At 44.2% G+C, this 26768-nt stretch overlaps 1 protein-coding gene across 6 annotated transcripts in view; it reads left to right on the top strand.

Annotated features, from left to right (window-relative positions):
• The window catches only part of ralgps2 (Ral GEF with PH domain and SH3 binding motif 2), a 266410-nt gene that overhangs the window by 57654 nt on the left and 181988 nt on the right, over positions 1-26768 (top strand). For 4 of the 6 annotated variants that reach the window (XM_033028383.1, XM_033028381.1, XM_033028384.1 and 1 more), the window contains exons 4-5: positions 4423-4530; positions 21677-21901. In XM_033028383.1, the coding sequence (XP_032884274.1) occupies positions 4423-4530; positions 21677-21901 (333 nt within the window). The remainder of the gene's footprint in view (positions 1-4422; positions 4531-21676; positions 21902-26768) is intronic. The other 2 variants (XM_033028386.1, XM_033028385.1) reach the window with 1 other exon arrangement.

Raw genomic sequence — 26768 nt, 5'->3', positions numbered from 1 at the left:
AGGCAGCCTGAAGAAAGGGTCGCATGTCCATTTCCCTCCGTAGATGCTGCCTGGCCCGCGGAGTTCCTCCAGTCTTAGAAACTGCTTTAGACAAAAAGAGACACAAACTGCTGGAGTAAAATAGCTCAGCAAGTGAGGTACCTGAACACTCAAAAATGAAAAAGAATGAAAATGTGATTATTTCACCTCCCTTCAACTATTTTGTGTTTCAGCATGAGAGGGATTATAACATTAGAGACATTCATCTTGTAGTGATGTGTTAATGAAGAATTGCAGACATCAATCTGATAGTAAAAAATATATTTATTTAACAATGAGGTAAAACAAGCACTGACAATCAAACTGCTCAGTTACTCACCGTTCGCAGGAGTTCCCACGGTACCCGCAAGAGTTATTACGGATATCGCACGGGCCACTGCGTTCATACAATGTTGCAACGCTCACCAAAAAGTGCTCTAGGCACTCTTGGAGAAATTCAAAAATTTTTGAATTTTCTCCCGACCTTACCACGTCACACGACTACCTGCCGTTAGCGCCACGGAGGTCCTCGGTGGTCCACGAATGCCGTACTGCTATCGCAGAAGGTTCCCACAATGTTAAATCTTGTTAAGTCTTGCTTCAGGTCGCACAGTGAGAAAGCCCTTTAAAGCCCCCTTGCAGGCAGCGGTACTTTGGCCAATGACCCATGGTTTTCTCTGACTTCATTGCAGAACTTGATTAATTGAACCAGGTTAGATTGTACTTCATTCGCATTCTCATCTGATTTCATGAGTTCCTTCAGCCTTTCAATTAACTTGTTAGCTTGTTTACATAACGTGTTTCTTGACTTTTCATATCTTTCCATGAGCAATACCTGGCCTTTGTCAATGAGTTTAATGGTTCTTCTTTCTTTTCCAGAATCCTGTTCCACTTCGCCCTCTTGTGGCTGAGCTTTAGACATACTGGCTCACTATCCCTTTAAGACGTGTTGACGTAATGACGTGTTGATGTAATGCCGTATGCTTCCCGACTGGAATGCAAAACAACTGAGTGGGAATACAAAACATCAGATAGCGTTGAGATTCTCAAGATCACTGTTCATGTCTCCATAGTAACAGTCGTTTCCAATACAGCTTAATGCAGCTTTTCCAATTTAGCCTTTTGGCCATTCCAAATACAGCTTCTTATACTAGCCATTCCATTAAACCTTAATGCTGTACGTTCAGTGGTAGTTACTCACAAATTCCCTGCGCGTGGGCTCTGAAGTTTCCAATCGTTGTTCTTCAGATAGCGCAGGAGTTGACCTTGTCGAGTTGACAGCGTCAGGTAGATCCTTTGTTCCCAGGCTTTCACAAGCTCCAGTTTCACTCATAGAGAGCAGTTCTTACTTTAATGTAATGGCAATTTCAAACTTTTCCAATTTCCAGCTTTCCATTGCCATTACTACACCAGCAGGGAGGAATGGAACGTACGCAAATGATAAAGAAAACGGATCCATATAACCATATAACAATTACAGTACGGAAACAGGCCATCTCGGGTCTACAAATCCGTGCCGAACACTTATTTTCCCCTAGTCCCATCTACCTGCACTCAGAGCATAACCCTCCATCCCTTTCCCATCCATATACCTATCCAATTTATTTTTAAATGATAAAATCGAACCTGCCTCCACCACATCCACTGGAAGCTCATTCCACACAGCTACCACTCTCTAAAGAAGTTCCCCCTCATGATCCTGCAGTCTTTATTTCCAATTTAATTGATTCTTTATTGAAGTAGTTGTACAAACAAAGAGATGATTCATACCAGGTAATCCTTATACTCATACAAGCTGTAATTTTCTGCTCTCTCTCTCTCTCTCTCTTTTCTGATAAGAACTGTATTCTCTCTCCCATGCCTGCTCCAGTCTGATCTGGCCACTCCCTCTCCTGCCTGCGACATATGTAACGTTCATCTACGTATCAAAGCCCACCCCCCAAGCGTACAAAATAATTTGGCGAGAAATATCTAAACAAAATAATAAAATATGCTAACAGTAACTAGCTGAAGCATGAATGGCTCCTACAGAGGGGATCTTATAGAAACAAAAAATTCTTAAAGGATTAGACAGGCTAGATGCATGTAAAATGTTCCCGATGTTGGGGGAATCCAGAACCAGGGGTCACAGTTTAAGAATAAGGAATAGGCCATTTAGGACTGAGATGAGGAAAAACCTTTTCATCCAGAGAGTTGTGAATCTGTTGAATTCTCTGCCACAGAAGGCAATGGAGGCAATTCACTGGAGTTTTTCAAGAGAGAGTTAGGTTTAGTTCTTTGGGCTAAAGGAATCAAGGGATATGGGGGAACTGATTTTAGATGATCAACCATGATCATATTGAATGGCAGTACTGGTTCGGGGCCGAATGGCCTACTCCTGCACCTATTTTTTCTATGGTCCTCTGTTTTCTATGACACAAGAACATAGAAAGTAGAAGTAAAAGCAGGAGCAGGACATTCAAATCTTCTTGCCTGCTCCACTGTTCAATAAAACCTTCTGTTTGCGAACCATTTTCATGTATTAACCCATATCTCTAGATTTCCTATATATTTAAGAACCTGTCAACTTTCTTTCTTCAGCCACCCCTCTAAACACTTCCTCCAAATGGTAGATTAACTTTCTTATTGCAATATGACCCAGTCAACAAAGTGGACAATAGGTTCTCACCTATGTGATTCTGTCAACTCCTCTCAAACCTGTGATCTCCCCTGCCGAGAAGAAAAATAGCATCAGGTATATGAGTACACTACCACTTACAATTTCCCTCCAAGGTGCACATCATCCTGACTTGGAAATGTGACTGTTCCATTATTGCTGGGTCTGCAACTACCTACCCAAATACATTGATTTCTTGAGAAATTGGGACGAGAAATTCATACTCTGACTTGGGACGAGTGTACCCCAGCTGTATCACCAAATTCTGTAAAACAAATTATAAGAAATTCTGCATGTTGATTATTGTTTGTGTAAAGCAGGGGTCGACAACCTTGTTCTGCATAGGGGCCAGGACGCATATCTGTGAGAGGATGGCGGGCCACATCCATCACGTGTTCACATAGATCCCGCCCCCATCCTGTCCCGGATGGCAGTCATCAAATCAGTTGTTCACATAGATCCCGCCCCTTCGAGGACGCCACCCGGAGCACTAGCCCCTAGTTACGGGTGCTCACAAACATGGCGTACCTACGGTCCATTGCCTTGGCTCTGTCCTGAAGGCGTTGGCTCAAATACTCACACTCAATCATCCCCGGCCTATTGACAACCCAGATCCCGACCGCAATTGCGGTCACCAGCGCAGGCCTCCTTGCATCACCGTGCCTGGGTGCCTCGGGCCCGGGAGGTACCGAAGATGAAGGAAGTCTGCGGGCCGGATGACTACGGAAAAAATATATATGCCTGCGGGCCAGATGATTTCGGGTTACGGGCCGCAGGTTGCCGACCCCTGGTGTAAAGTATAGTCTATCTTATGACGTTATGGATTTGCATTTTACTCATTTGAATTGACATTTTGCTTTGGCAGTTTCAGTTAACATTTCTCCGACTTGATGGTTTTATGCTATTTGCATTTCCCCATTGACATTTTATTCATGTATACAATAGTTGGCAGTCAAATTATAGCACCTGGATTGTGCTGTCGTAATTGGCTGTGTTGGTAAGGCCACCACCCACTGAGTAAAGTATCAGCCATCTGACTCGGTGTGTTTATCTTCTCAGTCTTTAGTAGATAGCAGAGGCACTACGTTGTCTCAATACAATCTCAATGCAACTCCAGATTATTCCAAATTTAACCTGGTCTTTTTAAGACTTCTGAGTGTGAATTGCTACTGGTGACAAAATTAGTTATTGGACATTGACGTGGTTTAAGTATCTGCAAGAATTCGATCATGGAAACAGGCTAAAGATAAAACCAATAATATCTGTTGGGAATACGCACTCATTATAATTTATTTTTCAGAAAATGTTTGATAACATTGTATAAAATGTTTTGACTTTCGCACTAATTTTCCTGTTTTGATAGTGTCTGCGCTACCCAAGAATTGTGATAAAAAATAATGATCTTTTCAACCTGCTTTTTGATAATGTGCCATGGAGTAAATTTTGATGTACATGGTTTCCTCCAGGCAATATGGTGATGCTGCCTTACATGAGGAGTTTTATTGTGGCCAATCTAAAAAGAACAAGGGCAGCATATGTTTTCTTATCACACTTCTTGGATTGCGATCTTGGAGGGTGCTAAAATTGCAAATGATTTGAAACATCTTGTCTGTCACGTGCTCTACACATGTTCACCTTAAACAAGATACCAATGCAACTTAGAACTAAATGTAAGAGCATTTAAATGTAACTACCAGATAAATTTGTTCACGTTTAGTGATCTTCATGAGCATATATTATTTTTGCAGAGAAGTAGCAGCTCTGAATCTCTAAGTGAGCAAGCCTCTAATGATCCCAAGAAAAGTTTTGATGCCGTGGTGTTTGATGTCCTGAAGGTGACGCCAGAAGAGTTTGCTGTGAGTATAGATGGTAGTTGAATTCTATTTTCAATAAACCTATTAAACAACTATAAATTTAAGAAAGGTGTGACTTTTTAAACATATGATTTGGTAACATATGTTGCAGTTTTTTAATATTTGAGGGGAGTGTGTTGGAAGAAACTCTCTCTCTTAAGCCCTTTGCTCCTCTAGGGAGCATAGGCCATTGACAAATGTCCTCCACCTCACTCGGTTGTTGGCAGTTCTTTCGAGATCTCCACAGTTGAGCCCACTCTCAGACATTTCTGTCTGGACACCTCTTCTCCAGCTGTTCCTGGGGCGACCTCTTTTCCTTTTTGCTTGAGGGTTCCATGGTGCTTCTGGCTCCGGTGTGGCGGGGACTTTAAATCTTCGACTGCCGGCCTGCGGCCTACACCATCTTGAAGCTGCGGTCTCCGGTGGGGAGGCACCGATTCAGGACTTACCAGGACTTACCCTGTCTGTACATCTGGACGCCCGCAGCGGCGACTGCGGAGGGTCGATGTCCTGACCACTGGGAAAATGGAGGAGGACTGGCCAAATTTTGTGCCTTCCACCACAGTGATGAATGCTGTGGTGGATGTTTGTGTTAAAAAAATTTATTGTGTATTGTGTGTTCTTTTTTATTGTACCGCTGCTGGCAAATTCATTTCACTTGCACTTATGTGTAAGTGACAAATAAAACTTGATTGATTGATTGATTGATTTCAGGACTTCAGGTGGAATATTGTCAGGGCCAGCAGCCTTGCCAGTTTCTGTTGCTTGATTGCAGCCTTTATTTCTGATTTTGTTGGTCTGTCACTTAATCTGTAGTGGTACCCTGGCTTTGGGAATGTGTGTTTGTACAGCCCGTTGGTGGCCTGTTTAGGTCTTCTTCGAAATGTTCTACCCATCTGTGGAGCTGCGCCTTGATCATTATTGTCTGTAATTGGTTTATTACTATGCAGATATGTCCCGGACAATTACCTTGTGATGGTATATAACTCCCTCATGTTCCTTTGAGTTGCTGCAATTTCTGCCTCTTTGACTAGCCTCTCGACCTGTGTTCTCTTGTCCCTCCTGATGTTCTTTCGCACTTTGTGGCATCTGTTGTACTCCTTTTGGGCTGAAGCCTATTCAGCTCTTGTTCTTGAGTTCACTTTCTGCTTTAACTTTCTCCTCTGTTGGATTGTGTTGAGGGTTTCTGTTGTTATCCACTCTTTGTGCTTTTGGGTCCTTCTCCCTAGGGTCTCCTCACAGATTGAGCACGAAGCAGCTTTTAGGCGTTCCCACTCATTTATTGTCCATCCTTCCTTCCTCCTCTGCTGTAGCTCTGTTTTCCATTGAGAGGGTGGCCTTGAACTTCTGCACCATTTGAGTACTACTGAGGAATTCAATGTTGTACTTAGCTCTTTGGCTTTTGGCCTGGTTGTGTCTCTTCTGCCTTAGCTTGAATTTTCCTACCAGGACAGGGCTTGAAATTAACGGTTGCCCGGGTACCAATGGCGACCGAAAGTCCCGCCGGGCAACCTAAAAGCTGTGCCATTTTGCCCGGCTTGGCAAGCAACCGGGACACCTATCGTTCAACTTTGAGCGCCCCCCCTCTCTCTCTCTCTCTCTCTCTCTCTCTCTCTCTCTCTCTCTCTCTCTCTCTCTCTCTCTTTCTGTCTCTCTCCGTCTCCGCCTGCCATCCGTATCTGTGTCCGGGCCACCGGTTCTCCGCTCTCCACCCGCTCCTCATCCGCCAGCATGGCTGGCCGCCTTGCACATGCGCAATGCCGCGGCCTGCATATCCTCCCCCTGCACATGCGCACAACCACGTCCAGCACATCATCTGCCGTGGTTATGCGCATGTGCCGCCCTGCATGTGCACACTGCCACGGCAACTGGTCGGCGGCGGGCACTTTCTCCCTCCCTTTGCATTGTGGGAGATCTGGCCGCCATTGCTGTCCAGTCGCCGCCTCGCCGCGACCGCTGAAAACCAACGCAAAATCACTCCCTGGAGTAACTCTTGCTTCTTGGTTTCCTGGTCCTCCAAAAATATTCCAAATGGAATTTAAACTGGAGTGGACCCTCCACCAACAAACTCTGAAAAATAACAGCCTTTTGCACTTTTCTGTATTTATTTTGTGTATATATATGGTCTATGGTATATAGACAGACTGAACTTTTATCTCCTGTTCTGAATTATGTTTACATATTCTGTTGTGCTGCTGCAAGCAAGAATTTCATTGTCCTATCTGGAACACTTGACAATAAAACTCTCTTGACTCTTGACTTGGACTTAAGCAAAAAAGAGCTACCTTAAATTTAGTTGCATCTGGTTGGGTAACTATGGTAGGGTGATGACTATTCCATGCTTTAATTGTGCCCCGCATGGGGCAGCCAGCATATCTGGATGGAAGAAATTGGGTGACGTTTCGTGTAGAGACCCTTCTTTAGATTTCCTCTGGTTTTAGTGTTTTTAGTTTAATTTAAAGATACAGCGTGGAAACAGGCTCTTCGGCCCACCGAGTCCACGCCGACCACCGATCACCCGTACACTAGTTCTATCCCACACATTACCAACGTAAGTCAAGAATCAAGAGTGTTTTATTCTCTCACGTCCCAGTTAGAACAATGATATCCTTACTTGCAGCAGCACAACAGAATATGTAAATATAGTACTCTGTAAACAATGTTATAAACTAGAAAACAAAACGACAGATGGCACAATGGGCTAAGTGTTCGGCTGGCGACCGGAAGGTGGCCGGTTCGAATCCTGCTTGGAGTGCATACTGTCGTTGTGTCCTTGGGCAAGACACTTCACCCACCTTTGCCTGTGTGTGAATGTGTGTGAATGTGTGTGAGTGATTGGTGGTGGTCGGAGGGGCCGTAGGCGCAGATTGACAGCCACGCTTCCGTCAGTCTGCCCCAGGGCAGCTGTGGCTACAGAAGTAGCTTACCACCACCGAGTGTGACTGAGGAGTGAATGAATAATGCGATGTAAAGCGCCTTGAGTATTAGAAAGGCGCTATATAAATCCCATCCATTATTATTATTATTATATGAATATATAACTATATAAATATATATGTGTGTGTGTGTGTATATAATACACACACACACACACACACACACACACACACACACACACACACACACACACACACAGAATTTCCCTCCTGGGATTAATAAAGTTCTATCGTATAGTACTGTCAGTGTAGGAAGGAACTGCAGATGCTGGTTTAAACTGAAGATAGACACAAAAAGCTGGAGTAACTCAACAGGCCAGACAGAATTCTGGACAAAAGGAAAATATTACGTTTTGGGTTGGGTCTAAAAAAGGTTCCTGCGCACCTTTGGAATGTGAAAGGAAACAAGAGCACCCGGAGAAAACCCATGCGATCAAAGGGAAAAGAGCAAACTCCATTTAGACAGCACCCATATTCGGGATCAATTCCGGGTCTCTGGCACTTTTAGGCAGCAACTTTATGGCCAATGTACTGCCCCATAGTCTTGAACTGAATTAAAACATACGGAAACTGTAAAGGGGGACATAGCGTGACTTAGAGATTTAAGACTGAAAATGGATAGTTTCTTTTTTTTTTAGTAACCAAAGTTATCAACGTATAATTTTTTGTGTGTTGGAAAACAAAATATAGTGGCACAGCTGGTGGACTTGCTGCCTCACATGCCAGAGATCTGTGTTCGATCCTGTCCTCGGGTACTGTCTGTGTTACATAGAAACATAGAAAATTTTGAATTTGCACATTCTCCCAACAAGCGTGTGGGTTTCCTCCCACATCACAAAGACGCATTGGCTTTGTAGGTTAACTTGTCTTTGTAAAATTGCCCCTAATGTGTAGGGAGTGGGTGAGGTAAGTGGGATAACAGAACTTGTGTGAATGGGTAGACAAAAATGCTGGAGAAACTCAGCGGGTGAGGCAGCATCTATGGAGCGCAGGAAATAGGCGACGTTTCGGTTCGAGACCCTTCTTCAGACTGATGTGAGGGTGGGTGAGTGGGGGGGGGGGGGGCGGGAAGAAGAAAGGAAGAGGCGGAGACAGTTGGCTGAGGGAGAGCTGGGAAGGGGAGGAGCAAGCAGGGACTACCTGATATTGGAGGTCAATGTTCATACCGCTGGGGTGTAAACTGCTCAAGCGAAATATGAGGTGCTGCTCCTCAAATGTATGGTGGGCCTCACTCTGGCCATGGAGGAGGCCCAGGACAGAAAGGTCAGATTCGGAATGGGAGGGGGAGTTGAAGTGCTGAGCCACCGGGAGATCACGTTGGTTATTGCGAACCGTGCGGAGGTGTTGGCTGAAGCGATCGCCAAGCCTACGCTTGGTCTCACCGATGTAGAGCAGCTGACACCTAGAGCAGCGGATGCAATATATGAAGTTGGAGGAGGTGCAGGTGAACTTCTTCCGCACCTGGAAAGACTGCTTGGGTCCTTGAATGGAGTCAAGGTGGAGGTAAAGCGACAAGTGCAGCATTTCCTGCGGTTGCAAGGGAAAGTGCCAGGAGAGGGGGTGGTTTGGGTGGGAAGGGACAAATTGACCAGGGAGTTACGGAGGGAGCGGTCTCTGCGGAAAGCCGACTGGGGAGGAGATGGGAAGATGGGGGAAATAGAAAGGGAGATGCGGAGACAGTAGGCTGTGGGAGACAGTAGGCTAGGGTGCTAATTACCTGAAAGATATGAAAATCTGCCGCAACAAGGATAATGATGTCTCTGCCTCCAATACTACCAAGTAGGTGGTTCAAGCTGTCATAGAACCTGCCTTTGACCTCATCCTCTGCATCGTTGGTGGGTGCATAACATTGGATTATGTGGGCTTTTGCTCTTGTTGTTGGTTTTGAAGGTTCCGGAGATGGGTTCCCATGCATTTAGAACCTTTCTAGCATCCTTCGTCATCATGATGGCCACTCCCTCAGTATGCTTCGCTCTTTCCTCTTCCTGTCCGGACTCGATAATGGACTGCCCGCTGACCAATTTGATCTCCCCTGACCGTTCATCTTGTTTCAGCCAAGCCCAGGACTAAGAGATTGTAGCGCACCATTTTGTTGGCAATTGTGGCAGCCTTGCCAGCCTGGAACATGGTTCGGATGTTCCATGTCCCCACAAGGATTGATTTATTTGGCATCAGAAGGAGTGTCAGCTTCCCAGCGCCCTTGCGGGTTTGGCTGGGAAGCGTCATGTTCCCCATCGCTGGGGCACCTTCTTCAACCAAGTGTGTAATTTGGTTTTCATTAGTCAAAGTTTCTGTAACCAAGACTTTTTTCCAAGTTGGGTTAGTTAACCCCACGCCCAACCCCCAACCTGGTGGACCAGGGACTGCTTCGTCTGCCTCCTCACCCGAGACCTGTCCGGTTTGATTGAACCTGCCAGGCATATGAAACCCCATCCGGCATAGCTCTCAGGATCACTGGAGTACACAAGCCTCTCCTCCACGCCAAGGTTGCAGTCCAGGGAGAGGTGTAGGAAGGAACTGCTGATACTTTATACCGAAGATAGACACAAAATACTAGAGTAAATCAGCGGGTCAGGCAGCATCGATGGAGTAAAAGAATAGCTGACATTTTGGGTCAGAACCCTTCTTCAGATTGAAAGTAGAGGTGGGGGGAATTAAATTGGTGGCAAGAAAACCCCAATTTGAAGTAACTCCTGCGGGGGGAGAATGCAGGAGTTACTTCAAATTGGTGAAATCAACGTTCATACCGCTGGGTTGTAAGCTGCCCAAACAATATGAGGTGCTGCTCCTCCTATTTGAGTGTGGCCATACTCTTGACAGTGGAGGAGGCCCAGGACAGGAAGGGAATGGGACAGGTAGTTAGAATGTTTGACAACGGGGAGATCGCGTAGGTCAAGGCAGATTGAACGCAAATGATCAATGAAACTACTGCCAAGTCTTTGCTTGGTTTCGCCGATATATAGGAACACCGGATACAGTAGATGACGTTGGAGAAGATGCAAGTGAACCTCTGCCTAACCTGAAAGGACTGTTGGGGTTGCTGGATGGAGTCGAGGGAGGAGGTATAAGGACAGGCGTTGAATCTCTGGTGATTGCAGGGAAATGTCCCCGAGGAAGGGGATGTTTTGGGTGGGAAGTGGTGCGTGAACCAGAGAGTTGCGGGGGGAACGGTTGCTGCAGATAGGGGTGGAAATGGGGAGATGTGACTGGTGGTAGGATCATGTTGGAGGTGGCAGAAAAGGCAGAGGGTGACGTGTTGTATGCGACGGCTGATGGGGGTGAAAGGTAAGGATTCGGGGGACTATCCCTGTTGCGACTGGGAAGAGAGGGAACAAGAGCTGAACTACAGGATACAAAGGAGAAGTGTGATGGCCTCATCTATGAAAGAAGGGGGGGACCCATGTTCCGAAAAGAATGAGGACATCTCGGATGTCCTAGTATGGAACACCTCATCTTGGGAGCAAATGCGGCGGAGACGGAGGAATTAGGAGCAGGGAATAGTCTTTGCAATAGGCAGGGTGGGAAGAAATGTAGTCCAGAAAACTGTGATAGTCAGTAGGTTTGTAATAGACATCAGTCGATAATCTATCTCCTGTGATGGAGAAGGTGAGATCAAGAAAAGGGAGGGAGGAGTTCGTGATAGGCCAAGTGAATTTGAGGGTAGGGTGGAAGTTAGTGTGAAGCTAGGGCACATGCGAGTGCCCATGGGATTGGACCCGGGGGGGGGGGAGGGGGGGGTGGAGCAGACCATGGGGGGAGGGGGGATGATAAGGTTGGAGGCTGTGAAGGGCAGACAGCCGGAAAATAAGTATTGGGTAGTGGGAGAAGCAGTGCTCTTGTAATATTATTTCTGTCAAAAAATATAATCTGTTCTTAAAGGTTGACCATCCTGCAGTTTAGCAGCTTCCAACTCCTGGTAACTTTGTTGTTTTATAGCGCATTCGCTGATGTATCGCTGCAGCAACAAATTGTGAATAATGTTGCAGCTTTTAGTTTTGTTTATATTTTAGAAGTACAACGAGATTTATCCACGTTAACATTCCTATACATCGCATGCACCAGCTGTGCTGTATTGTGTTTTAGTTCAAATACATCACTCTTCATTTTGCTTAGTTTCTTGGTTTCCATGACCATCTTCACATTAAATACAAGATGCATTCATTTAACATCTTGCCCATCTCGTGTGGCTCCAAATATAGGGGATCATATGATCCTATTCTTTCCTTTGTTATCCTTTTGCTTTCAGTGTACTTTCAGAATCTTTTAGGTTTCTCCTTTACCTTATCTGCCAAAGCTATCTTATCTCTTTTTCTCTTAAATTCATAGATTTTAAATGGTCTTTGCTGCCAATACTTGACAGGTATCTCTTTTTTCCTGACCAGGCCTCAATATCCCTCATCCACCAGGATTACCTAATCCTGCAAGTCTTTCCCTTCATTCATCGGGACCATGCTAACCCTGAACTCTTCCGATCTCACTTTTGAAAGCCTCCACCTGCAAGATGTCCCTTTGCCTACCAACAGCTTGTCCTAATCAAGCTTTGCAAGTTCTTCTTTAATGCCTTCAAAAACGTACCAAATTTATTTGTGGACCAATCATATCTTTATCCATAATTATTTTAAAAACCAATAGAATTATGGACACTGGTCCAAGAGTGTTCCCTCACTGATATTTCAGTTACGTGTCCAGCCTCATTTCCCAATAAGAGGTCACGTATTCACCCTCTCTCTAACTGGGTCATCCACCTGTTACAGTTCTTACTGTTTAAGAAAACTTTCCTGGATAGAAACATAGAAAAATAGGTGCAGGAGTAGGCCATTCGGATCATGGATGATCACCTAAAATCAGTACTACGTTCCTGCTTTTTCCACATATCATTCCCCATTTCATTTAGCCCTAAGAGCTAAATCTAACTCTTGAAAACACCCAGTGAATTGGCCTCCACTGCCTTCTATGACAGAGAATTCCACAGATTCACAACTCTCTGGGTTAAACGGTTTTTCCTCATCTCAGTCCTAAATGGCCTATCCCTTATTCTTAAATTGTGACCTCTAGTTCTGGACTTCCCTCAACATCGGGAACATTTTTCCTGCATCTAGCCTTTAAGAATTTTATGTTCCTAAAAGATTCCCTCTCATCCTTCTAAATTCCAATGAATACAAGCCCAGTCGACCCATTCTTTCATCATACGTCAGTTCCGCCATCCCGGGAATTAACCTGGTGAACCTACCCTGCACTCCCTCAATACCAATAATGTCCTTCCTCAAATTAGGAAACCAAAATTGCACATAATACTCCAGGTGCGGTCTCACCAGGGCCCTGTACAACTGCAGTAGGACCTCCTTGCTCCGAAACTCAAATCCACTCGCAATGAAGGCCAACATGCCATTAGCTTTCTTCACTGCCTGCTGTACCTGCATGCTTACTTTCAGTGACTGATGTACAAGCACACCCATGTCTCGTTGCACCTCCCCTTTTCCTAATCTGACACCATTCAAATAATAATCTGCCTTCCTGTTCTTGCCACCAAAGTGGATAACCTGACATTTATCCACATTGCATCTGCCATGCAACTGCCCACTCACCCAACCTATCCGCAACCTCACAGCATCCTCGTCGCAGTTCACTCTGCCACCCAGCTTTGTGCCATCTGCAAACTTGGAGATGTTACATTTACTTCCCTTATCTAAATCGTTAATATATATTGTAAATAACTGAGGTCCCAGCACCGAGCCTTGCGGCATCCCACGAGTCACTGCCTCCCATTCTGACAAGGACCTGTTAATTCCTACTCTTTGCTTCCTGTCTGCCAACCAGTTCTCTATCCATGTCTGTACCCAACCCCAATACCATGTGCTCTAATTTTGCACACTATTCTCTTGTGTGAGACCTAGTCAAAGGCTTTTTGAAAGTCCAAATAGATCACATCCACTTGCTTTCCCTTATCCAATCCACTTGTTACATCCTCAAAAAATTCCTGAAGATTAGTCAAGCATGATTTCCCCTCATAAATCCATGCTGACTTTGACCGATCCTGTCACTGCTTTCTAAATGCGCTGCAATTACATCTTTAATAATCAACTACAATATCTTTCCCACTACCGATGTAAGGCTAAAGGGGCTGTCCCACTTCGGCAACCTAATCCGCGAGTTCAGACGAGTTTGCCCTCGACTCGTACTCGCAGCATATTCGACACGAGGTCCGAGGAGGTCTTTGTAACTCTCCTTCATGCTCCCCGCGTACTCGAGGCCTCAGCTAGGTCGCGGCATATTTTTCAACTGCATCCGCATAGCATCCTCCTCACAGCTAACACTGCCCCCTAGCTTCGTGTCATCCGCAAACTTGGAGATGTTGCATTCAATTCCCTCGTCCAAATCATTAATATATATTGTAAATAGCTGGGGTCCCAGCACTGAGCCTTGCGGTACCCCACTAGTCACTGCCTGCTATTGTGAAAAGGACCCATTTACTCCTACTCTTTGCTTCCTGTCTGCCAGCCAGTTCTCTATCCACATCAATACTGAACCACCAATACCGTGTGCTTTAAGTTTGTATACTAATATCTTATGTGGGACCTTGTCTAAAGCCTTCTGAAAGTCCAGATATAACACATCCACTGGTTCTCCCTTATCCACTCAACTAATTACATCCTCGTAAAATTCTATAAGATTCGTCAGACATGATTTACCTTTCATAAATCCATGCTGACTGTTCAATGATTTCACCACTTTCCAAATGTGCTGCTATCCCATCTTTAATAACTGACTCTAGCAGTTTTCCCACTACCGATGTTAGACTAACTGGTCTGTAATTCCCCGTTTTCTCTCTCCCTCCCTTTTTAAAAAGTGGGGTTACATTAGCTACTCTCCAATCCTCAGGAACTACTCCAGAATCTAAAGAGTTTTTAAAAATTATCACTAATGCATCCACTATTTCTGGGGCTATTTCCTTAAGTACTCTGGGATGCAGCTTATCTGGCCCTGGGGATTTATCGGCCTTTAATCCATTCAATTTACCTAACACCACTTCCTGGCTAACCTGGATTTCACTCAGTTCCTCCATCTCATTTGACCCCCAGTCCCCTTCTATTTCCGGCAGATTATTTATGTCTTCCTTAGTGAAGACAGAACCAAAGTAGTTATTCAATTGGTCTGCCATGTCCTTGTTCCCCGTGATCAAGTCACCGGTTTCTGACTGCCAGTGACCTACATTTGTTTTAACTAATCTTTTTCTCTTCACATATCTATAGAAACGTTTGCAGTCAGTTTTTATGTTCCCTGCCAGTTTTTTTTCATAATATATTTTCCTTTTCCTAATTAAACCCTTTGTCCTTCTCTGCTGGACTCTGAATTTCTCCCAGTCCTCTGGTAGGCTGCTTTTTCTGGCTAATTTGTATGCTTCATCTTTTATTAAGATACTGTCCCTGATTTCCGTTGTTATCCACGGATGCACTACCTTCCCTGATTTATTCTTTTGCCAAACTGTGATGAACAATTGTTGTAGTTCATCCATGCAGTCTTTAAATGCCTTGCATTGCATATCCACCGTCAACCCTTTAAGAATCAATTGCCAGTCTATCTTGGCCAATTCACGTCTCATACCCTCAAAGTTACCTTTCTTTATGTTCAGAACCCTTGTTTCTGAATTAATTATGTCACTCTCCATCCTAATGAAGAACTCAACCATATTATGGTCACTCTTGCCCAAGGGGCCACGCACAACAAGACTGCTAACTAACCCTTCCTCATTACTCAATACCCAGTCTAGAATAGCCTGCTCTCTCGTTGGTTCCTCTACATGTTGGTTTAGAAAACTATCCCGCATACATTCCAAGAAATCCTCTTCCTCAGCACCCCTGCCAATTTGATTCGCCCAATCTATATGTAGATTGAAGTCACCCATTATAACTGTTTTACCTTTGTTGCACGCATTTCTAATTTCCTGTTTGATGCCATCCCCAACTCCACTTCTACTGTTAGGTGGCCTGTACACAACTCCCACTAGCGTTTTGTGCCCCTTAGTGTTTCGCAGCTCTACCCATATTGATTCCTCATCCTCCAAACTAATGTCCTTCCTTTCCATTGCGTTAATCTCCTCTCTAATCAGCAACGCTACCCCACCTCCTTTTCCTTTCTCTCTATCCCTCCTGAATATTGAATATCCCTGGATGTTCAGCTCCCAGCCTTGGTCACCCTGGAGCCATGTCTCCGTGATCCCAACTATATCATAGTCATTAATAGCTATCTGCACATTCAACTCATCCACCTTATTACGAATGCTCCTTGCATTGAGACACAAAGCCTTCAGGCTTGTTTTTACAACACTCTTACCCCTTATACAATTATGTTGAAAAGTGGCCCTTTTTGATTTTTGCCCTGGATTTGTCTGCCTGCCACTTTTACTTTTCACCTTTTCACTTTACACCCCTCAGTCTCTCCACTCACACATTTAAGAAACCCTTTCCCTTTAACTCCATCCTCGACTATCCCATTCGACACCCCACCCCCCTTATTCAGTTAAAACCACCCGTGTAGCAGTGGCAAACCTGCCTTCCGGAATGCTGGTCCCCCACCTGTTAAGATGCAATCCGTCCCTTTTGTATAGTTCCCTCTTACTCCAAAACAGATCCCAGTGATCTAAGAATCTAAATCCCTGCCCCGTGCACCAGTTCCTCAGCCACACATTCAGGTCCCGTATCTCCCTGTTCCTGCTCTCGCCAGCACGAGGAACTGGAAGCAAACCGGAGATAACAACTCTGGAGGTCCTGCTTTTCAGCATTTTTCCGAGCTCTCTAAAGTCACGCTGCAGTATATTCATCCCCTTCTTTCCGACATCGTTTGTGCCGACATGCACTACCACTTCCGGTTGTTCACCTTCGCCCTTGAGAACCAAAGTACTGGTTTAACTGTTCTGCCATTTCCTTGTTTCCCATTATAAATTCACCTGTCTGTGATTGTAAGTGACCTACATTTGTCTTCACTAATGTTCCTTTTTACATATCTAAAGAAGCTTTTACAGTCAGAATTTAAATTCCCCACAAGCTTTCTTTCATGCTCCTTTTCCCTCTTCCTAATTCGCCCCTTTATCCTCTGTTGAATTCTAAATTTCTCCCAGTTTTCTGCTTCCTCTGGCCTATTTATATGCCTCTTCCTTGGATTTGACACTCTCCTAGATTTTCCTTGTTAGCCATGGTTGAGCCGCCTTCTCCGTTTTATTTTTTCGCCAGACAGGGATGAACAATATTTGCAGTTCATCCATGTGATCTTTGACAAGTTACATTTAACAAGTTCCACCCCATCCAAGACCTTTGCACTATGTCAATGAGAGAAGTTGAAATCTCATATTATTACATCCTTATTATACAAATACCTATTGTAGTGGCAGATTATTATATCGTTCAAGAGATTGCTCCGTTATCTCTCTAGCCTGTGAAATACCAACGCAAGCTTTGGTCATCCTTGTCTGGCTTACAGAGAGACTCTAGCTCATTGATCCATCTCTTATCGCTTAAGAAGTGGTTCGCTGTCAGTTCTCTAGAAGCTTCATTCACAGGATTTTCTTTTGTGTTAACATATTTCAATTGTGAAACATTAGTAGCTCCCAATGCTTTTTCCATTGGCAGATTGTCTCTGTCCAAATCCAACACTGTGGCTTCTTTGGCTCTGTCATATCGTGGAATGCTTTCCAATACATCACAATTGTTGCTGATCCACTTGGAAAGCGTGAATCCTCCCTTATTGCAGAGAGAAGTCAGATGTTTTACCATTTGAATTGCTTCCTGCTCAGTAGACATGGACTTTAAGCAATCATCGATGTAGAAATTATTTTTCAAAATGATTATTACCTCCTCTGGAAAGTGAACTTTATTGTCCTCTGCGGTCTTCTTTAAAGCAAAGTTCGCACAACTGCTGATGACACTGCTCCAAAGAGATGTACATTCATCCGGTATTCTTCAGATTCCTTATTGGTACTTTAATTGAAGTCATGATTGTATTTCTTCATCACCATCTTTTCTAATTTACCAGTAGATATTTGATTAACAGCAACGGCTGGTTAGTTCTTCTGGCTCCCGTGTTCGTTGTTTCTTCTCAAGGAGCCATGGATAACCCATTCAAGTCGGGTTTTCATAGCATACGGTCAATTACCTTGGCTCCAATGCCTTCAAAGCATTTGTTTCGATAGGTAGGTCAATATCAGAATTTATTTTAGATATTTTGACATCCTTCAGGTAAGGCCATTGTCTGAAGTCCTCATGTCTGGGAATATTTTGACGACCAACACGCATGGTTTCATGTGTAAACAGTTCAGATATCGGTATAAAATTATCTTCATCCAGACTGGATATCTCCATACTTGCAAAGTAATGACTCATGCACTCGTTATCTTCATTCATGGTACACAATCGAATCTTAGTCTCTTCTCCTGTGATGTTCAGCCTTCTCGTCAGGTTTTCTGTGCAAAAGGTAGCCGAACTTCCGTGATCCAAAACTGCATATGTTTGCAACACTGCATTTGTCTTGCTATTCCTTACTTGTACTGGTTAGATAGAGAGATGCAGGCTTCTACCCTGGCCCCAATATGATCAGTTACTTGAGGCGAGCTAACAACATCACTAGTAGCTGGCTTCTCCTTTTGTTCTGTTTGCTCCGGCTTCTCCTCTATTTGCTCTGGTAGCATTTCTTCTATTTGTTCCGGTTCCTTCTCTACAGTGTGAAGTGCTTCAGGATGATATTGCTTGCACTTATCACAAATTATAGGACTCCTACAGTCTCACACCATGTGTCCTTTTTTCAAACATTCAAAACAGATTTCCTTCTCTTTCAAGAAATTCACCTTTTCTTTATATTCTTGAATCTTCGACACCATCTTATGATGTGACCAACTTCATCACATACCAAACAAAATCCTATTTGCTTGATAGTAGATACATCTTCTTTCATTCCACCTGTCGTTTCCACAGGTATTATAGTAGTAACAAAACTGCCTCTCTTAGGTCCTGATCTTCCTTCAGTTTTGGTAAAGGTAGAACCTTTGTTAGTTACAATTGGTTTATGATGTTCAATAGTCCCGTGGTAGGGCTCTAACATGTACCGTACTTGCTTTTCCAAGAAATCCACCATATCTAGTAGCATGGCAACTTGCTTCCTCTCATCCAGTATTTGGCCTGTTTCATCTCTCCACTTTTTTTCTCATTCTGGGCAGCTTACTAATGATGACTCCAGTATTACTTGCAAGATTCATTTCCTCCATGTGGCCAAGATTTTCCATCGAGCTGCAACAACCTCTAAGAAATATTGCATAATTACTCAATGCTTCCCCATTTTCTAGCTTGATATCTTTCCAGGCATGGGCTTTCTCCATGTATGCGTTAGCAATCCACTGTTCATTACCAAAAAGTTTTTTAAGTAACCTTCTTGCCACTTTATAGCCTTGGCTGTCAGGCTCATTTTGACAACTTTCTACAAATATCTTAACACTTCCGCTTGTGTAATGCACCAGAAATCGTAGGCGCTCTTTTTCATCCGTAATTTTTGTTTCTAATACTTCGTCTAAAGCCCCTATAAAAGCTTCATACCGCAAAGGATCTCCATCATAACATATGTAGGAATTTCTACTGGTGGTAGAGTGAGAGAGGGATTTTGTCGAACTATGAATTCAGCTTGCCTATTCGCCAATGCCAACAATCCATCCTGATAACCTTGGCTTGACGCCAACGGACAGGCCTCTGTGGCTCATCTTGTCTTGCTCGAGCCTGTGTATCAGACCTCGGAAAGGTGGACTCAGCTGTTGGTTTGTCCTGAGCCTCTCCAGTGGCCCGATAAGTTGTTTGTTCCAGTTTAGCACCCATTTGTTTTACCCATCTTCCACTGTTCCAATGGGTGTTCAAAGCCGTGAAATCCGGTGGTCTTCGATAGTGGAATTAATCCAACTGCTGACTCACTTGGTGCAGTTTGTCCTCTCAAACCAGTGTTCATTGCATTCAATGCTCTAGAGCTACATCTTGAACGCTCACTTTCCAATATCTCCTTCTTTGATTTGACCACCGCCACCTTTGTGTCTAATTCCAGCTGTTCTTTTCGTCACCTCATCTGCTCCTTTTGTCGCTTCATCTCATACTGTTCTTCTTTTTGCTCAATTTCATGTTTCTTCTTCAAGGCTAGATCAGTTTCAACTCCCAATCGAGATGAATCCCTTGATACTGAACTGGCTATAGAATCAGATTTATGTCTTGATCTTCGTGTAGATACGTTCGAGATACTATCTCGTGGTGTAATCTCATCTTCCATTCCAGCACCTCCTTCTTTGACACACGCTCTCTGGTCATCTTCAGCTAACCATGTGCTGGCATCTTCCATGAAATCATTGAATAACTCCACCCTTGCTTCCCGCCACTGGGTGTGTTTTTTGTGTTCTTCCCGAGGCGGCTGTGAACACAGCAGTACATTTTGTTTCTTTCCAACCTCATGGCAGAGGTTGAATAGTTAGCTCAGATTTGATTCCACTTTGATCGCGTTCTTATCTGATTCCATTAGTTTCTTCTGTTTCTCAATTGATTTGGTAACCTGTCCCCAGAACTTGTTTCTCTCCCTCTGGGGTTCTTTCAGGTAGGCAGCTTGGGTATTGTCTGCATCTTCTAGATACTTTAGCCCGGCTCTTCCACCTTGTGGTTCCTCTGACTCACCTGTTCCTTCTTGCTCCATGGATTAAACCAGTCTTGGCAGATGGCTAAATCTTTAAATTGGACGAACAAGGACTTCAATTTGCTTTAGATAAATATCAGAGCAGAATATTCCAAAACATTAGATAAGAAAATATAACAAATTGGATTTTCAGACAACATCCACAATATCTTCGAAGTTAATAATGATGTTAGTTCAAAAGGAATTGTGTCTTATCTTCACTTCAAAACAGCTCAAGGTCGGACATCTTGAATTCTCCAGACAGAGTGAAAAACAAGCTTGTTGGCTATCTTCCAAACTAGCAGAACTAGCTTTCAAATCCCCAACACAGAAGCCGTTCAAATTAAAGCTTCCCAGCTTTATAATTCAAGAGCATAATATTCGACTCTACTCACGATTCCATGATAATGTCTTCCATCTTCAAATAAGTTGTGTCGCTGTCGATAAACCTCTAAGCCAATCTCTGGCCGAGATCTATTGTCTTCAGTTTCTCTTCTGGAACCGGTCTTCTCCCGAGATACTGGCCAAGTCTTCTGTCCCTCTTCTTTGGGACGTAGCTCTCACCTCCTATCAGAGGTAGCTTTTGACTCGATGTAGTGGCAGATTATTATATCTTTCAAGAGATCGCTCCATTATCACACTAGCCACTCTGGAGAAAACATGGTATTGGGAGAATGTCGTTTTGTTACGCATGTAAGCTCTCCACGTCTTCAGGTTCAAAGCTTCTTGAAAGATAAATCTTCATAACAGTCTTGATTAATAGTTTATTTATTGTAGAAGAAACACAGTAAGATATTCATCCAACCTTCTTCTTTTACTCGTAAATTTTAAACTTCGTCAAACTTCAGCTTATCGCTTAGAAATGTTAGAAAACATCTCATGGTCAAAAGCTAAACTGTCAGCCATGGTCCTCCGAACTAAACTAACTGGCTAACAGCTTCTGTGCAAGAAGCCCAGCAGCAAACATGCCACCGACTACGTAATAAATCCCACCCACATAATTACGGGCAGACTAAAATTTAAAGGCAAATGCCACAATTAATGACACACAGAATAAAGCCAAATGGCCACTACACCTATTTGCGATCTCTCTACATATTTGTTCTTTTATTTCCTGTTGACTGTTGGGTAGACTATAATACTACCTCATCAAAGTGATCATCCCCCTTTTATTTCAAAGTGGCTCCAATTTAGCCATACTGCACAATCCGCCAGGAATATCCTCAGTTATTGCTGGATGTAGATTAGCTATAGCATGTTAGCCAATTAGAATGCTTAGTAATTATAAACCCGCCTAATTATAACATTCATAGTGTGAGATCCTACCCACTGTCTACCAGTTAGAGTAGCAGTGTTAATGTGTGATGACCTGCTTAGTAGTTAATGACCTGAACAATAAAGATGCTTGTGTTCCAACCTGTGTGAGTTTTGACTCTTTACATGGTGTCAGAAAATCGGGTCTTCTCAGTGTCTGTTTACCGCGATTTATTTAGTTTACCAGTTTTTATATGCGTGTTTTTGTGTGATTTGAGGACATGGCTAACTCTTGTCGAAAGCCTAGCCCGCTCGTATTTGATTCTGATATCGCCGAGCGATGGCGAATGTTTGAGAAGGACTACTCTCATATCTGCATCGTTCACCAAAACGATCCCGATGATTTGAAGGCTACACTACTGTTGAATTTAGCGGGTCCAGAGGCTATGATCTGCGCTGACTCGTTCGAATTTGCACCTGCTCAACTGGATGGGAATGGACAGGTATTGGTGCCAGCTGCATCTATTGACAACTCTTTAGTGTTGCTGAGGAAGTTTAGAGAACTGTGTGACCTGCCGTATAACAGAATCCTTGAGAGAACAAGATTTTTTGCTCTAATGCAATAGGCTGACGAGCCTGTGGAATGATTCATCAGTGACCTGAGACACATCAGCTCTCGATGCAGATTTGGTGAGTTGACAAATGAGTTAGTTCGCGATAAAATTGTGGGAGGTATGCGACCGCAAGCTGCGAGCCGAACTGCTGCGGAATGCAGAACTGACTTTAGAGCAAGCAATTCATGCTTGTCGGATGGATGAGACTGTGGCACCACTGGCTGATTTTGATAGCGCGAATGCTAATCAACAGTTGAATATGAACCTGGCTAGTTACTCTCCGCAAAGCTCAGAACATGCCTAACACGAGGTGCACAAACTGTAACTATTTCCACCCCAAGGGGCGCCAATTTTGTGTAGCCCATGGGCAAGTATGTCATAATTGCAAGAAACAACCACTTTGCTAATTGTTGTCAATCCAGTGGAAGTACAGCTTCAAGGACGAAGCTGCACCTGATTCAACAAGACCCTTCTGATTCCCATGAACAAGACGAATCTTCCCACGGGAACGACTCTGATAACACAGACACTGAGTCTACCGTACTTTCCCTAAACCTGCGCACCCCAGACAAAGTGACTGATCCTGCTGTGACCATGATAATCAATAACAAACCACTGATCGCCAAAGTCGATAACGGCGCCCGTGTGATCGTCATGTCACTCAAAGTGTTCAACAAGATAAGAACCACTGAGCTCATGAAAAAGACTACTCCACTCGACATGCTTATGGAGGAGAAATTCTTCACCTGCTGGGCAAAGCTGATTTCAAATGTACCATCAATGAACAGACCAAGGACTTGCTATTTTACATCGTTCAGCCAAGTTCTGAAACCCTGCTAGGCATCGATGCGTGCCATGACCTGGGTTTGGTCTATTTTGGGCGTGTTGTCCACAAACTCTGCTTGACAGAGGAACCAACCAGACAGATGCTATCCAACAACAAGGATTTGTTTGACAACAAACTCGGCAAACTACCTACAATATACAAGGTCATTGTTGACCATGTAGTCACCCCAATCGTACGTGCCCCTCACCGCGTCCCGCATGATATGCGTGAGCAAATACATGATGAACTGAAACGTATGGTCTCCATTGGAGTTCTTGCCGAAGTCAGTGAACCCTCTGATTGGGTTTCCACCATGGTTATCACCACAAAGAAAGACATAAAGGAGTTGCGCATCTGCATCAATCCTAAAGATTTGAATACAGCAGTCAAATGCCAACACTACCCAATGAGGACCACCGAAGACGTGGCGGCACAAATCTCAGTTTTTCTCAATGGTTTTCTCAGTCTTGGATGCCAAAAACTCGTTCTGGAAAATCTCGTTAGACTGTGCTTCATCGGCGTTTAACAACCTTCGCCACCCCGTTCGGACGTTACCGATTCCTAAAATGCCCTTTGGCATCAACTCTGCCAGCAAAGTTTTCCAGCATGCAATGGAACAGCTGTTTGCAGAATTCCCCTGTGCCATCATTGTTGACGACATCCTAGTTTATGGACGCGATGCCACCGAGCACGATGCCAACCTACATAAAGTACTGGACCGTGCCAGAGACATCAATTTAAAACTGAACCCTCTGAAGTGCAAGATCAGGGTTCCCGAAGTCACTTACGTAGGTCACGTGTTCACCAGCAATGGGCTGAAACCCGATCCGCTGAAGACTGCAGCAATCAACGAGCTGCCGGTACCAACTGACGTCACCAGCCTACAACGATTTCTATACATGGTCAACTACCTGCGAATTGTCAGCCCCTCTGCATCAACTAACCCACAAGGACAACACCTGGTCCTGGTACCCAAACCACCAGCGAGCTTTCGATACTTTAAAATTACAGCTCGCCAGTGCACCCACTCTGTCCAACTTCAATCTAAACCTGCCAGTCACGATTACCTGCAATGCATCCCAGTATGGACTAGGCGCTGCATGCCTGCAGACCTCTTTCGACGGCGATGTCATGCCGGTATCCTATGCTTCATGAACACTAACAGATACCGAACAGCGCTATGCACAGATAGAGAAAGAACTGCTCGCCGTAGTTTTTGCCTGTTCCAAATTCAAAGACTTTATTTTCGTCAAAACTTTCACGGTAGAAACTGATCACCAACCGTTGGTTACCATCCTAAGCAAGCCGATCCATGCAGCCCCAGCAAGGCTTCAACGCATGATGATGCAGCTACAACGGTTTGATTTTTGCATTGTCTACAAAAAAGGTAAAGACATGCACATCGCAGATACTCTATCTCGAGCACTACGCGCTACAAGTGAACAACACCCATTTGAAAAAGAAGAATTCTCCGTTCTGAAAGTTTCATTCATTCCAACTGACCGCCTGTGCCGCCTCGGCCGAACACACTGCCGCGGACAAAACCTCCCAGCTGCTGACTTCAATCATCAATGGCGGCTGGCCAAACAAACAGTCCCTCTGAACTGCGACCCTACTTTTTGGTACGTGACAAACTTGTGCTACAGGACGGAGTAATAGTAAAGGGCCATAAGACGATCATCCCCCCTCTCTGCGAAATGAGTTTTATGAGGAGATCAACGGTGGCCACCCAGGCGTTGAAGCCACTCTACAACGCGCTAAAATAATAATCTATTGTAACCAAGTACATTCGGGAAAAAACAGTCATGCGCGATCAGCAACAGACAGGCGCCACACCAGCAGAAACAACCGCTTCTGTCCCAACCTGCCCCTTCTCTACCATGGTCGTCCATGGCTGCGGATATCTTCGACTGGCATGGGAAGCATTATCTCGTGTTAGTGGACGCGTACTCGAGTTGGTTCAAAATTTACTTTCTACCAACCATCTCCTCAGAAATAGTCATCCAGAAACTCCGACAGCACTTCGCCGTACATGGCATTCCAGCCCGCCTTCAGACTGACAACGGGACACAATTCACCAATCAAAAGTTCAATGACTTTGCCAAGCGCTGGAACTTTAAACATGTCACCAGCAGCCCAGAATATCCACAGTCCAATGGCTTTGCCAAACGAGCTGTCTGAAGCGCTAAACAACTCATGGAACGTGTACATCTACCTGACGTCTACCTGGACCTGTTGAACTTTAGAAATATTGCCAGAGACAATGTTCTAGGCTCTCCAGCGCAGCGACTGATGTCCCGCCGAACGAGACCTCCAATGCCAGTGACACAGGATCACTTAACGGCCAAAGTTTTCTGCCCTGCTGTTGTTCAAAAGCGCGTTAAATCCAATCGAGACGCGCAGAAACGTGCCTAAGACAAAACCGGCAAGCCACTTAAGCCACTAATCCAAGGCCAAGTGGTTTGTCTACAGACAGACAAAGGACATACCAAACTGGGGTTCATCCATGGCCCCGCAAAGGAACCACGTTCCCACCTTTTCGATGTCGGTGGTACCATCTACAGACGCACCCGTCAACACATCCTTCCAGTGAAGGAACGACGTCCGACACTCCAGGATCCTGACGCACCTCCACTGAACTTTAAAGTGATCGCTGTTCCAGCCGTTCCAGTACCTGCTGCTGCCACTCCCCATCACTCCCCGCGTCGGTATGCTCCCCCTTCCCCTTTTGTAACCGGTTCACCGGTACCCCCGCGGCGGTCTTCCTCTATGGTCTCTCCCTAGAGCCCAAATGTGCCCTCAACGTTTCGGATGAAAAGGTTGATGAGGCAGCTCCTTAACGTACGAGGACCGGGCTGGTTAGCAAGTTAGATATGGCGACTATGTTTAATCAATGTTTAACCGATTATGTTTAGCCAATATTATTTGATATGGCATTTTGCATTTAACAATTTATATATTCATCGTAGTGATAACGCTTCATCTACTTTTAATTTGTAGAAGAAGAGATGTAGATTGGCTATAGCATGTTAGCCAATTAGAATGTTTAGTAATTATAACCCCGCATAATTATAACATCCACAGTGTAAGATCCTACCCACTGTCTACCAGTTAGAGTAGCAGTGTGAACGTGTGATGACCTGCTTCGTAGTTAATGACCTGAACAATAAAGATGCTTGTGTTGCAACCTGTGTGAGTTTGGACTCTTTACACTGGAGTTGCATGCGGAATGCACGCTTTTCATTCTGCAGGAAAATTGTCATAAATTGCAGTGGATCAGCTGGGTAAGTGGGATGAAGAATGGCGAATGGAGTTTAATTCGGAGAAATGCAAACTGTTGCATTTTTTGGAAGTCAAACTGGGGTAGGCTTTGACTTCCCAAATCACAAAACAGCCCTCCGCCATCACCTGATGTGTGCAATTTAGGATCCAATCATACTGTTATCTATTTAGTTACCCTTTTAAAATAACCAATCAACTTAGGCAGGTTCTCTCATCAACAAATCTTTGTTGGATGTCCCTAATCAAACTGCCTTTCCAAATGTAGATTAATTTTGTCCCTCATAATTTTTCTGAATAATTTTCTGAATATTGATGTCAAACTAACTGGCTACAATTACCAGGCTTACCTCTTCTGCTTTTCTTAAATAAAAGGATATTTATAGACATCCCGTTATTTGACACCTCACTTGTCGCCAGCAAAGGTGTATATAAGTAAGTGAATCCATAAATCTCCCTTACTTTGCAAAACAGGCTGATATGCATCTAGAACATGATCCCTGTCTCTCTGAGCATATTAAAACAACTATGTAAGTCTCTTAAATGCAACTATCGTGTCTGCTTCCACCCCACACCAGACAGCATGTTCCTCGTTTTCCATGTTTTCACACCTACCATTCTCTGAAAAGATTTGTGCCCTGCACATCCCCT

The sequence above is a fragment of the Amblyraja radiata genome, chromosome 10 (genome assembly GCF_010909765.2).
Source record: "Amblyraja radiata isolate CabotCenter1 chromosome 10, sAmbRad1.1.pri, whole genome shotgun sequence".
Classification (NCBI taxonomy): Eukaryota; Metazoa; Chordata; class Chondrichthyes; order Rajiformes; family Rajidae; genus Amblyraja; species Amblyraja radiata.
This window is presented reverse-complemented; position numbering and strand designations above follow the sequence as displayed.